The following is a 14171-nucleotide window of genomic DNA, read 5'->3' as shown; positions in this document are numbered from 1 at the left end:
TATGTAGTGATTATAAAATTTGACAGACTTTTTTACAATCATCTTTCTAGTCTTCATTTTCTTAAACAGGATGTTAAAAAAAAAAAAAAAAAAAAAAAAAAAAAATATATATATATATATATATATATATATATATATATATATATATATATATATATATATATATATATATATATATATATATATAATAAAATGTAGGTAATGTTTCCAAAATGTTTAATTGTATTCATGTATTAAATGCAATCATGTCTCAGTTTTCTTATTCTCTTCCTGCTTTTGTATTCCCCAGGGTCATTCTTCCGAACTACACAAGCACTACACAAGTAAACCCCATTTTATGTAATCTGTGTTGTTTCTTTGGTTTATTTACATGTGCAATGTACTATTTTCCTTTAGTTTATTTACGTGTTCTGTACTTTGTTTTTCTGTATGTAGCCTCTCTATATTCTGACATCAGTCCTAAAAGTTATATATCATCTCATGTTTGTTGTAAAAATAATAAAGCTGTTGCAAATAATGTGGTTTTTTGGCTCTTTCTTAATCCAAATAATTTTGCATGAAATATTCAGGTGGTTAGCATATAAAAACTCTCTTATGGATTACAATATTGGATTCACACAGAATAACATAAACCTTAAATAAGTCAATATATGGTCACAATAATCCTCAATGAATTATCTATGTGTAATGAAATTATGTGTATATATATATATAAGACATTTTACACTAATAACAGTTTTTGCAATCTTAAACCCACCGGAAATCATATATAAACCTATGTAAACACACAGAGGAGGATAATTCAGGTCCAAAAAGTAAAAAATCTACCCTGGATAGTGTACCTGAGTTTAAAAAGAACTATTTTAAACCTACACCTACCTATCTCAATTGCACTTCGGTGGTGTCGTTACAAAGAAAAATTAACCGTTTGTTCCTTAGCTCTGAATTAGTGGGAACGGACTGCCATGATGTTCCTAGCGCTGTTAGCTCCTTTCTGACGAGGCGTGCCTGGATGGCTTCAACGCTGTCTGTGGGCAATCACCAAGCCAAGGTAGGCGAAGTCATAAATTCATGGGTTGACATAGATGCGTGCTTTTCCTGATCGACTCGTTTTTCTGAATATTTCCTTTAATTAGTTACTGCAGACAATGGCAATTAAGGAAGAGTTTCATGTGCAGCATGCATATACAACTCAAAGAGACCTAATGTATTTTACAAAGAACAAGAAAAAGTAGATTTTAGTGGAAGGAGACCTTTAATGTGAAATGTAATTAATACATGTCATACCAGCAGATTTTCACTCAAATCTCTTTTCATGTGCAGTTATGGCATATAGGGTCACTCATACTGCACAACAAACACCTAGCCTGGATACCTAATAAAACATTAATAACACATAGTAACACCCTAACAACCACCATAACAAACACCGAGGTACACCCCAGCAACTACAAAGGCCCTGCACATGCGCTGACCTACACTTTTTTATTAATTCTCTTTTTTCTCTGTAGACTTTGAGTTTCTCACTCCCTGTTCTTTAATTGTGTGAAAGAGAAAAAGAACCATATTTCATTTGTTGTTTTTAGAACACTCCAATTATTACTTCATTATTATTCATTAGTTATTACTTTTAAGTCATTTTTTAAATTATAATAAAAACACATTCAAAGACCGGCCAATTATATTCCACAATACCACACCTCTCTGTCTGTCTCTCGCTGCTGGTCGTGCTCTTATTCTAGAAAGTCTCTGACTGTTTCTCGCGAGATTTCGCTCCTGCCTCGTCGTGCTGCGCCAGTACCGGTGTTTGTGTTGTGTGTTTTCGTGTATTTGTGTGTGAGTGTGTGTGTAAAAAAATATAAGTAATGGAGTCGGACCCGGAGCCCATTAAACTGAAGTCTATAAAGAGCAGTAGGAGCTTCACGGTTCCGCAGGAGCAGCGGGTAAGCGCTAGCGGCTGGCGGTGCTGGAGGTTAGATGTCGTTAGGCAGGTAAAGCAGCTCCTGCTCAGGAGAGGGATTTCTCCAAAGCACGCTGTGACATCACTGCAGCCTGTAAGCTCACTAACATAATCCATGTGAGAGTTTCCATTGCACACATAGCAGAGTTTCAGAGCCAGACTACTGCACTATTTAGGGTGGAACTGACAATTTCACAAAATACACACACACACACACACACACTTTAAAATTTATATATAAATTCACTCATCCAGATTGCTGAGCTCAGGTTCCAGTCACTTTCACTGTCACAGGTGTAGAAAACCAGGCCCCTAGTTCCGCAGACTGCTACAAACATTACTGAAAGACTGGTCTTCGGTGAATTTCAGTTGTGAAATTTCCTCATCACTAAATATTCCACAGCCAACTGTCAGTGCTCTTCTAACACAGTGGAAGCGACTGGGGAAAAAAAGCAACAGAGTGTGGTGAGCGGATGCTAAGGAACACACAGGTGCACAGGGGTCACCAACCCTTCAGAGTCAATCACTACAGACCTCCAAACTTGCATGTACAACATGTAGCTTCAGATTAGCTCAAGAAGAGTAGAGTGTAGGATGGAATGGGTTTCCATGGCTGAGCAGCTCCGTCTAAACCTTACATCACCAAGTGCAATGCAGGTTGAAAGGAAAGTATCTTGTGAACTGCAATTATCATGTCTTGTCACAGATACTCAATAGCATTTAGGTCAGGAGGATGACTGGCTTATTCTAACACACAAACATTGTCTGATCTAAACCTGTATGTTTAGGATCACTGTCCTAACTGTTAAAGAAGTAGTGTTCTTTAACAAATCACTTAGGCCTTCATAAAGCAGGTGTATTTATACTGAGACTAAATCACACACAGCTGGACTCTAATAAATAATTAAGTGACTTCTGAATTGATTGCACTGGATTTTTAGGTATTTTGGAGAAAGGCGGTGGAATACTTTTTGTAAGATTTTATTACCTTTATGCATATTTTTTGTTCCATTTCACAAGTATGTGATACTTTGTGTTTATTTATCACTTCAATCTCAATAAAATACATTTAAGTTTGTGGTTGTAAGGTGACAAAATGTGAAAGTGGTATAAAACTTTTGCAAGTCACTGTATGGTGTATGTTCTTTCTTTGTAGAGCTACAGAGCTGTATGCTCTAAACTACAGGTTTTAGAGCAGAGGCTGAATAGGTGATAATACCTGTATACATATAACTGTACCTGAGACATTACATGTATTTCTTCTTACAGTTTGGGAACTGCCGGAATGTGAAAGAGTTTGAGAAACTGAATCGCATTGGAGAAGGAACTTATGGCATTGTGTGTATGTTCTATTCTTTTAGATCCACCTATTTAGTTTACAGCAGTTTAAAGCTAAAACAGCCTGAATACAGCACACAATCTGAAACATACAAATTGGAACAGGCACAGTTTTTCTGCTTTTGTTTCCTCTAATCAGACCGAGCTCGAGACACGCGCACAAACGAAATCGTGGCACTTAAGAAAGTGCGGATGGATAAGGAGAAGGATGGTAAGTCAACGAAAGAAATCCCCTCAGGGCTGTAATTAGGGATAGTTAAGGTTGTTATGGGTAATTACTTCCTGTCATCCTTAGACATGAACCTGCTATAATTGGTTTGGGATTTAGAGGAAGGTCTCAGTTCCTACTGAAAGATCAGCACCTGCATTTCCATCCAAACGATGTTTGAATGACACAGAAAAATTAAAATGTTTATGCCACTTTTGTTAGAGTAACTGTTTACCCTCTACACTCCATTCAGTAACAAGATCATTAGAGAGGTCAGGATATTGGAAATTCACCATCCCACCTTATATCGTAATTCCAGAAAACAGCTTCACTGCTCCTCATCTCAGTGCTGGGAGCCCATGTACCACTCGTACCCATGCCTGGCTTTAGGCATAGTGCAATGGGTTTTCTATCTTCTCATAGGTTTTTCTCTGCCGGCAGTAGACAAGTTGTGTGTGTGCATTTGCACATCTGGGCCATCAATGAGTGTAGCTTAATGTAGTCTTTAGAAAAGGTGTTCAGAAACATCAAAAAATCACTTTGCATAGGGTATCACAACAAATCACAATATATTTATAATAATAAACCCTGTATCACACTTTGTATCACATTGTTATGTTATTGTTGATTCACATTCCAAGTTCTAAACTGTGTTTGTGTGTGTAGGGATCCCCATCAGCAGTCTGAGAGAGATCACTCTGCTCTTGCGCCTCAGGCACCCCAACATCGTGGAGCTGAAAGAGGTTGTTGTGGGAAGCCATTTAGAGAGGTTAGACACACTATTTTTAATACTACCAACTATTACCCTTGAGTAACACATTTTCAGCTCACACAGCACACTGTGTACTGATGCATGAGCCACTTTGCAGACAGCACTCTGGATGGACAGAGCACTATTTTTCCAGAGAACACAGTTCCATTCTCATGTCAGACTAATGTTTGTGTGTTGGTGTGTGTGTGTGTTCTCAGCCTTTTCCTGGTTATGAGTTACTGTGAGCAGGATCTGGCCAGCCTGCTGGAGAACATGCAGTCTCCATTTTCAGAGGCTCAGGTAAGGTTACCTTCACACAGTGAATCTTCTCCAGTGTGGAGTGACTGGATGAGGGGGTTGTTTATGGATGGATGAGTGTGGGCTAGGGCTGTTACAACCAGAAATTCATATCCTAACATAGGCCACTTTGTTTACTGATAAGGATATATATGTGTGTGTGTATTCGTATTGCATTGTTATTGTTATTGACGATACACAGCCCAAGTTCTGAACTGTGATTGTGTGTATAGGGATCCCCATCAGCAGAGAGATCACTCTGCTCTTATATAGATATAGCACATTTTCTTTAAATTAAGTGAAATTTTCACTGAATCATCTGCTAACTTTGTGTAAATTGAGCAGAGAACAATATATACGTTTTTCTGTTGTTACAAAATTATATCATCATGTTGCACAGCTCTGGGGGTTGTCTGTAACTGAAGTGTGCTGAATTTAAATTCTGTACTCAATCACTCAATCTGTCTTGTCCTGTCTTCTCACTACTTTGCAGGTGAAGTGTATAGTTTTGCAGTTGCTGAAAGGTCTAGAGTACCTGCATCACAACTTCATCCTACACAGGTCAGAGAAACAACACTTAATGTGTTTTTATAGGATATTTTATGTTTTTTTAAATATTGTATCAATGTTATTCTTTTGCTGCTTGTAGGGATCTAAAGGTGTCCAATCTGCTGATGACAGATAAAGGCTGTGTAAAGATTGGTGAGTCTTATGAAATTAGTTAGAAATATTAATATTAATTTTCACTGGCATAGTAAATAACTCTAATGACTGCAGCCTCCTGATTTCGCTTAACCTTCAAGAACCCATACCCAAAATTTCTCTGGCTTTTCGTTTCCCCTAAGCTCAGTTTAGCCCTGCCAAAGACTGTATATGACTTGAGCATGGAGACAGTGTTCCATTGTTGAATGTCTAATTTGATGTCAGTGCAGTCTCACCAGGGCTGCTTATTTATTAATAATACACTCCTCATATAAAAAAGAGTTGCACCCAGAAGGAAGCCTGGTGTCATGCTGTGGAAGTAATTTTTTTCTAAGAGCACCAACACATTTTGAACTGCTGCCTGACTCCACCTGCTAATGCTAAATACACTAGCATTTCATTTTCTGTTTACTTTGGCAGTTAATATTAACTTAAAATCTAGCACAGAAGCCTAGTGTGCAGACATCTTCTGGCCATGGCATACCAAATGTAAAATTATTCAATTTAGGTTAAAAGTTCTATCTAAATTGCTGATTTATTGGTGGAAATTATTGTGCTTTATATACAGTTTTTTGTTTTTGTATTTTCTGTATTCTTAGTCTAGAATAGTGATATAATGTTGATGAAAACCTCATTTCTAGTATGTAAGAACCTGAGAATGTTTGTATTGGATCTGATGGAAACGCATGGTATATGGTAAAACAGTGAAAACTGAATTTTTATTTTACATTTTTATTGGAGAAATCCATCCAAGAAAAACAGAAAAAACAAAAACGTTAATTATGCTCACAATGTCCATACATCTCAGACAGCTGAATTTTATATAAAATAAAATAACAATGCTAATACAATTCTTGTTTTAAGTTGGATACAGTATTGAGCAAATATTCTCTTTATAATTTAACAATTTCTGACCTCCGCTGGATGTAAATCACATTTGTTTTTGTTATATTTTTGAAAAAAAATAATATATGTTGGTACACCCCTTTTAGCCCACATTTTTAAACCACTATCCTCTTTAATTGGGGGAAAAGTCCCAACAATTTTACAGAACCATATGTATCAGTTAGACTAATCCACCTTTTCCAAATCTTCAAAGTGAAGCGAACCCAGGGATTCTACGTTTCCATAGGTTTTTATTAGATAGATAGATAGATAGATAGATAGATAGATAGATAGATAGATAGATAGATAGATAGATAGATACATAGATACATAGATACATAGATACATACATAGATACATACATAGATAGATATATAGATAGGTAGATAGATAGATACATGCATAGATAGATAGATACATAGATAGATACATGCTTTATTGATCCCGAAGGAAATGTAGAAAAAATGTTACACACCTGGATTGGCTTGGTAATTCCCCCATCAATAAACCTCCAGCTCCACAGATACTCATCTGGAGCATTTGGAGGTCCATGAAGGGCCACCATCAGCCTTACAAACTGACCCCAACATGCACTATACAGGGTCAGCTTGTGACCAGGCTAAATTTGTTCTCTTCCATTAGGAGAGCCCAAATTTAAGTTTATTATCGGCCTATCGGCTATCATGGCTTTCAGTTGGAAATTTGGTGCATTTTCTTTTCAGCTTGCTGCATAGTATTTATCACACAAACATATTAGGCCTTAACTGAGAATCCTAAAAAAATCTCGGAAGCCAAATCCTCCCTTCTCTCCTCCCTGCTGTAATGTGGTGTTCTAAACTTATTCTACATTTCCTTCCCTGCCAAACAAACCCAAAAAATCCATTTATCCCACTCTAAATTGTTGATTTGATATTTCTATTGACAAGGTCTGGAAATATATCAATAGAAATGGAATATGTAATATAAATTGGAATATATATGTAATGTATTCATTTTGACTGTCTTTACCCTCTTAGAATTTAAGGAATTCAATTATGTAAAAGCTTTTTAAATTGCCACTAGTAGTGTTACCAAAAGTAACCACATTTTTTTGTGTGTGTGTGTGTGTGTGTGTTCTGAACAGCGGATTTCGGCCTGGCGCGTGTGTATGGTGTTCCCCAGCAGCCAATGACCCCCAAAGTAGTAACACTTTGGTAAGTGTGACGTGATCCTGATTAACTCTAATCCCTGCAAAGCCCTGCTGTCTCCAGCTCACTGTCCAGGAGTAACACCCTTCTCCTCACTCCTGTCTGCCTGCCTGTCTGTCCGTCTGTCTGCCTGCAGGTACAGAGCACCAGAGCTCCTCCTGGGGACCAAAACTCAGACTACAGCCCTGGACATGTGGTATGACCTTACTGTAATACCCTGAACTAATCAGCTATTAGCAAATTAATGCATCTCTACATAATGCAGGGACTGAAATTTTGGAGTTCAGTTGATTAAAATATATATTAATCACAATAGGCAAAAAATGCACAAGTAAAATTAATGTTTGTGTGTTTCATCTGCAGGGCTGTGGGTTGTATTCTGGCTGAACTCCTGGCCCATAAGCCCTTGCTATCCGGCAGCTCAGAGATCCAGCAGCTTGATCTGATTGTGCAGCTCCTGGGGACGCCCAATGAAAACATCTGGCCGGTAGGGAGTTTAGAAGCTACAGATAAACGAAGACAGATACTTTCACTGTAGATGATCATCTCCACACATAAACATGGACCGACATGACCAGAGTGGACAATTCCAGGTCCAATAAGTAAAAATCTATTTTGTTCTGACAGATGGAAGGGGTCTGCTGTAGCTTGGCTACACATAAAGCATCTGTTCGAGATTACACGGTCTGAGGAGAGTGTGTGATCAATATTCAGTATTGAGGTTTTATTGTCGAGTGTATTGTTTAATATGTGTGAGTTCAACCAGTCAGATCAATTGCTTGTGGAAAAAAACTGTTTCGATTATTTCAGTCTAAAGGCGGACGCACACTAAATACATTGAGCTGTGACGTGGCATGCCGGCCCTGAAGTGAGAGCTCTGTAATGCATGATTTGTTAATATTGAAGACTTCTGGCTTTCTATCTATAGTCTGATGTGCTTACTTTGCTGATCAGCTTTTCCTCATCGATCACCCACACAGGAGTTTGATGTGCTGTTGTACAGAGCTCATCCAGACTACTATGTTTCTTTTTAAATACTTGAATTCCTGTATTTCATTTTTATTTATATAATAGATTATTGATTTTTCTGTTTTATTTTTATTTTAATGTAGTCACACTGCGCGCATAGGAAACAAACAATGCTGTCCTTGAAAAGCCAGCGTGTGGCTTTGTCCAGAATGTGTGCGCCTGCATTAAGAATAAGGGTTTCAGGTTTGTACAGGGCTGCACAGCAGGGTGCGTGGCAGTGTGGACCATGGCTATGCCTGTGGCCACTACCCTTACGTTACTGTAGGTTTCGTCAGGGATGTTCCAATTGGTGTACATAAGCTTCCATTGCTTTTTAGTTATATTAGTTATAACCGTCTCAGACGTATCGTGCGTGTGTTTAGGGGTTCTCCCGCTTGCCGCTGGTTGGTCAGTACAGTCTAAGGAAGCAGCCGTACAACAACCTGAAGAACAAATTCACCTGGCTGTCTGAGGCTGGACTCCGACTGCTCAACCTGCTCTTCATGTACAACCCACAGCGCAGGTAATACAGGCATACACACACACACACACACACAGTCTAACCCTGTTTTGGCAAATACACTATAAGTATAAATGTTAGTAAAACTCCTTGCTAGTTGCATCCATTGCTGTCGTACAAATGCACACATGCAGCTTGCTCCCTGCGAACCCTCATCGTTCTGTGGGAAGCTGGATCTCCCAGAGCGTGACCAACTTAATGAAGATCTGTCAGTTACAGACAGTAAAGCATAAATACAGCACAGGTTAATTACTGTTTGTAACTGTTCCTGAAATTACTGTTCACACTGGGGATGCCTTTTAAATAATGATTGTAATCTCCGGTCAAAATACACCAGATATTACCTGGATACAAATCACATGTTGATGGCAAACAGGTCCCTCCACCCCTGTACAATTAAATTATGTCACAAAGATAAATATTAATGGGACCATTCATACTTTCAGTCTAAAATGTTAATTGATTGTGTGTATGTGTGTGTGTGTGTGTGCACGTGCATGATTTAGGGCTTCTGCCAAGGACAGTTTGGAGAGTTCGTACTTTAAGGAGAAGCCTTTACGTGAGTATTGGGGCATGTGCAGTGCTCTTGTTATCCAGTAATGGTTATTTATTGGATATTACATGTCTTCTTGTGTTTCTTCTCTGACTGGAGTCTACACTACTTTAGCTCCGGTGTGAAATTGACTTCATCATAAAGAGTACTTACCTTTGTTGAATAGCCCACCTCCTCTCCGGAGGCGTGGAGCTACTTTGAGCCTGAATAACGATGTAAAAAGCATTTTATCTGTTGTAAATAGTTCTGGGCAAAAAGCACAAAATTGCAGGATCTCAGAAAGCTGCGAAAGAACAGAGGTGGGCTACTCAACAAAGGTTAGGACTGTTTTACTAAACCCAAAGTCAGTTTCACACCAGAGTTCTTCTTTAAATCTAAACTATCAAATTGTGTACCTGCTACCAGGACACCTGCTACCTGCTTGCTTGGAGTTCCAAGCCAGCCAGGGGTACGTTTCCCAAAAGCGTAGTTGCTAACTACGTTAGCAACTTACTTAGTCTGGACGATGCAGCTGCGACGCAGGTGTTTCCCAAAAGCGTGGTTGGAACTATGGAGGTAACCACGTTAGTAACTTGCATAGTGCGAACCTTAGTTAAGCTACTCAGGTGTTTCCCAGAACCGTGGTTCCAGCGAATGTTCGCAACTACCGTGGTTCAGCTGCGTCGTTCCAACTACAGCTCTAGACCTGTCGTTAAGAGCTTAGTTGCTGGTGATTAGTGCAGACGATGGACGGTAGGACTCAGAAAGCTGATAAATCACATTAATATTGCTGCACGAGGATTTAAGATGTCAAGTGTACCTATTTTTTTTAATGTTTGTGTTAATTACATTAATTGAGCCACTTCACTTTTACCCATGTGCGCCCACGTAAAATAATAAAATTCAGTCCTTTTTTAAATGTATGTCTTTAACATTTAGCTTTATTTGGCAAACATGAATTCAGTGTAGTGAAAAGAGTGCACTGAAGTGCTCTTTAGCTAAAATGTATTTTACAGTCTTGGAAAGATGTATGTCAATTATTCAAGCAGGCATCTCTTGAGTAAAGATAACTTGTGCTGTGCACATTTATGAAATAGTTAATAATTATTTTTTTAAACCCACTGTGCTATATGCACTCTGTGAATAAGGCTATTAAACTGTCACTGGGGTAATACTCTAAAATGGCTTTAACGTAAAACACCTGTACCCTAAGGACCTTTGAGGGTATATTTGCATTGTTTGTACCCAGTGAAACAAATATATCCATACAGTAGGCAAGAATGTGTCTTTTAATAATATATTCATAACAAGAAAAAACTAAGTAAAAAGTGTCTTAAAATAAATAGAGACATGTAATAAACAGGTGTTTTGAATTACCTAATTATCCTCTGGAGGTAACAGGGCCAGACAGAGTGTGAATAAAGAAAATGTATCATTTAGCCGATACAATGTGTTTCTAGGCCTATACAAATGTTATCAATTAGTATTTGTTAAATAATATATTACAGGAAATACGTAGAAATATGTAGGCTACATTAATATATATGTAAAAATAATAACATTAATTGCCATTATGAAAAATAAAACATTAAGAGAATAAAACCACAACTGGGATTCGAACTAGGTTTCCATCCGGTGTTCTGTCGAGTTTTGCTACCCTGTCAAACCGTACTACCCTAGTGCATATTTAATTTTTAAATATAAAATTGCTAGAAAAAGCCCCATATTTAAACATGCTTTCGGTAGAATATTTGGAAAGCCTGAATCAAAATATCAGGAGACAGTTTAGGGTTATTAGAGGTGATTATAAACCTTATGTTTTTTATTATTGCTAACTTATTATTACTTTCATTATCATCAGCTGTCATTTACGCATTTGTAATACTAAATAATAATAATAAAAAAATAATGGCAAGGGGTTTCTGGTTGTTTAATGCACCCAAAAAGAACAGAATTACCATAAAAAGAAAAACCAAAAATAAATAAAAAATGTTTCCACGCATGGGCGCTGGTGTTGAGAAGCACATCTCGATCGGTTGCACAATTCGACAGAACACCGCGCGCTGCACCGTCGTAGGCGCTCTGCTGAACCACTGAGTAACACACATTTCTCAGGTCTCATTTGAATAAGACTCATTCAGAATGGTGATTATTTTATTTTAAAAAAATATTGCAATAGCAAATATGTGTATGTTTTTTTTAAGTAACACTGTCTGTTACAAATAATAATTAATATATAGCAATTATTGCGTACATTTTACTTGCAGTTCATTGTTATTTTATCAATAGTATTGTTGTCCGTTATGTTCTGGTGATAATTACAATATAAATAGCCTAAATGATACATTATTATTTTTGGCATTATATTTTAAAGATTGTGAGTTTTGCAAGATTCCTGCTGGGAAAGTCTGGCCGAACACATCTGGAAACACCTTAGTTAAGACCACGGTGGTTCAAACCAACATAGTTCAGACTCCTGTGGTACTAACAAAGTACGATGGTTTCGGGAAACGGTCGTACTTCTGATGTTAGTTAGTTTAACGATGCATCGTACCACGTTAGTTCAATGCTAGGCTCCGTCGTTTTACGGGAAACGCACCCCAGGTAGAGACTATAATGTGATGTGTAAACCTTGCAGCGCACTGATTGGCCAGAGTGAATTGTCACTCCATGCAATGCAAATCAGACATCCTGCTCAAACTAACCATCTGTATCGATCTAGACTAGTTGGATAGGTGGTGGTTAAGCTTGTCACAATTCTTTTTTGGATGATGTATTGTCTTAAAAATGATTGCAATAAATGATAGTATTTTAAATGTTTTATTGTGATTTTATACCATTAGTATATAATATATGAATAATATATGAAGAGCAATTATTATATAGTAATAAGTTTTACCATGCCAGGCATAGTGGCTGATGAATACAGCATGAGCTCCAATGTTCCCTGTTCTCTCTGTGCTGCTGTCGACGGCCACTGCCAGAAAATATCCAGGATTGGTTAGGATCATTATGATAGAACATGTATTATAATAGAACAGTAAATGGTGAGCATTTCAGTACAGTTTTTAGTTATTATAAAGTTGTTGTTCTGGTTTTGATAATACTTTTGAGTTTCATTTTTTTTTTCTCTTTGCAGCTTGTGAACCAGAGCTCATGCCCACATTCCCTCATCATAGAAACAAGCGGGCAGGGCCTGCCGTGGAGAGCCAATCAAAACGCAGCAAAGCTGGACACTCAATCACATCGTAGTGCTGTGTTCGGTAGAAACGTACTGTAGTCTCAGGATGTGTTCAGTTTTATAGCCAGAGCAGCAGGAGATAACCTGGTTACCTGGTGCAGGTGTGTTTGGAGCTGGAACACTAGAATGTTCTGAAGTAATTGTATTTAACTGAAAGATGAGTCTGAGATCAGAACATGAATGGCTGCAGCTCTTATTTTTTTGTGCATTTTGATATATCGGCTTGCAGACAAATATGATGATAAAAAGTTCACAGATTTCTGTTGCAGTATTTTAAAAACAGCGTGGAGAGATATTGATCATGGTAATTATTGAAGTCATGTTTTAAACCTGATGTGTGCAGCTTTAGTTTACAGGGAGATGCTAGGTTGTCTCTAATCTCATCTATGTAATCATCCCAAAATCTTCATTTATTTACTTTTTTCCGACTCCTCCTGAGTTTAGATTTGGGGGAAGTTTGTTTGTGTTTATAGAACAGTGTTGTAAACATTTATCAAACAGATAAAGATCTGGAGAAGTTTTGAGAGACGGGTTGAAATAGAATGCTTTAGGACACGTGTTTACACAGTGACTATCTTAAACCCAGTGTTAGAAAAGAACAGCTCCACAGAAACTAGGTAAAAATGACTGAAAGAAAAGAAAATTGAAAAATAAGTCTCATGCTGCCTGTTCAATCATATATGAGCAATAAATTATTAGTATAATAAATTACCGAGGAGTCTTCATAGTTGTGTTGACTGTCAATTAAAAGAATTGATTAATCACAATTCTGATGATGATTAAAAATGCCGTTACTGCCCTGTATATCTGAGATGGCAAAAATGAGTGTAATGTGGTGTGCCTGTTTTTGATTCTAATGATTTGTAAATTAGAAAATAATGTGCTGAGTAAAAAATATGTGGAAGCTTCTGGAAATACAATGGCTTCTGTTCACCTAGAACATGCCATCTTACATCACAACAGTGATCTCTGTAAACAAAGCAAATGATCAGACTCACTCGAATGACTGGATCTCGCTCCAGGTACTTGGAGTTTTTACTGAACTGAATCTGCCTTTAGCTACGCTGCACCATTAAACTGTATAGCTTAGCTTACTGATGTCATTAAATCATTTCTATTTGACTCTTCAGCTGATTTATTGTATTGGGTAAAAGAATTAGATTTCTCTCAAGATTTCTTTTTATCATAATTTACTTATTTTACATTTTTGATTTACATTTTTAGCTTTTTTAAATTAAATTGGTCTATTCATTTTACTGATTTTATGTATTCCATTTTTCCTGTTTTTGTTTTATTAATTTACATTGATTTTATTTCTGTCTTACTGTTTCATAGCTTTTATTTATGCATCATTCTTATGTATAATACTTGGTTACATTTTTAATGAGGGTCACCCTCAATATATTGGTTTAAATAAAGATTGATCAATCGCCTGACTAGTGTAGCGTCTCCATCAACTTTTATACAAGGAAAGAGATGATTAAAGAATTTAATTATCTGTGTATGTGAACAGCAGTGTATGTGCGCACGAGTGGAAGAAAG

General features: G+C 37.3%; 1 protein-coding gene across 2 annotated transcripts; it reads left to right on the top strand.

Annotated features, from left to right (window-relative positions):
- The first annotated feature begins 902 nt into the window (after nt 1-902).
- cdk10 (cyclin-dependent kinase 10) lies at nt 903-14062 on the top strand. Of its 2 annotated transcripts, none has more exons than XM_022685829.2 (13): nt 903-1051; nt 3230-3302; nt 3438-3509; nt 4173-4275; nt 4476-4557; nt 5048-5115; nt 5204-5256; nt 7265-7334; nt 7465-7524; nt 7692-7815; nt 8720-8859; nt 9363-9415; nt 12528-14062. In XM_022685829.2, the coding sequence occupies exons 1-13, from the start codon at nt 1013-1015 to the stop codon at nt 12638-12640; spliced, it is 1050 nt and encodes a 349-aa protein (XP_022541550.1). In that variant the 5' UTR covers nt 903-1012; the 3' UTR covers nt 12641-14062. The 2 variants fall into 2 exon arrangements, with proteins under 2 accessions (XP_022541550.1, XP_022541549.1); XM_022685828.2 differs by lacking the exon at nt 903-1051 and adding an exon at nt 1750-1943.
- Nucleotides 14063-14171: the final 109 nt, after the last annotated feature.

The sequence above is a fragment of the Astyanax mexicanus genome, chromosome 10 (genome assembly GCF_023375975.1).
Source record: "Astyanax mexicanus isolate ESR-SI-001 chromosome 10, AstMex3_surface, whole genome shotgun sequence".
Taxonomy (NCBI): domain Eukaryota; kingdom Metazoa; phylum Chordata; class Actinopteri; order Characiformes; family Acestrorhamphidae; genus Astyanax; species Astyanax mexicanus.
Note: the sequence above shows the minus strand (reverse complement) of the source record. Positions and strands in the feature narration are given on the sequence as shown.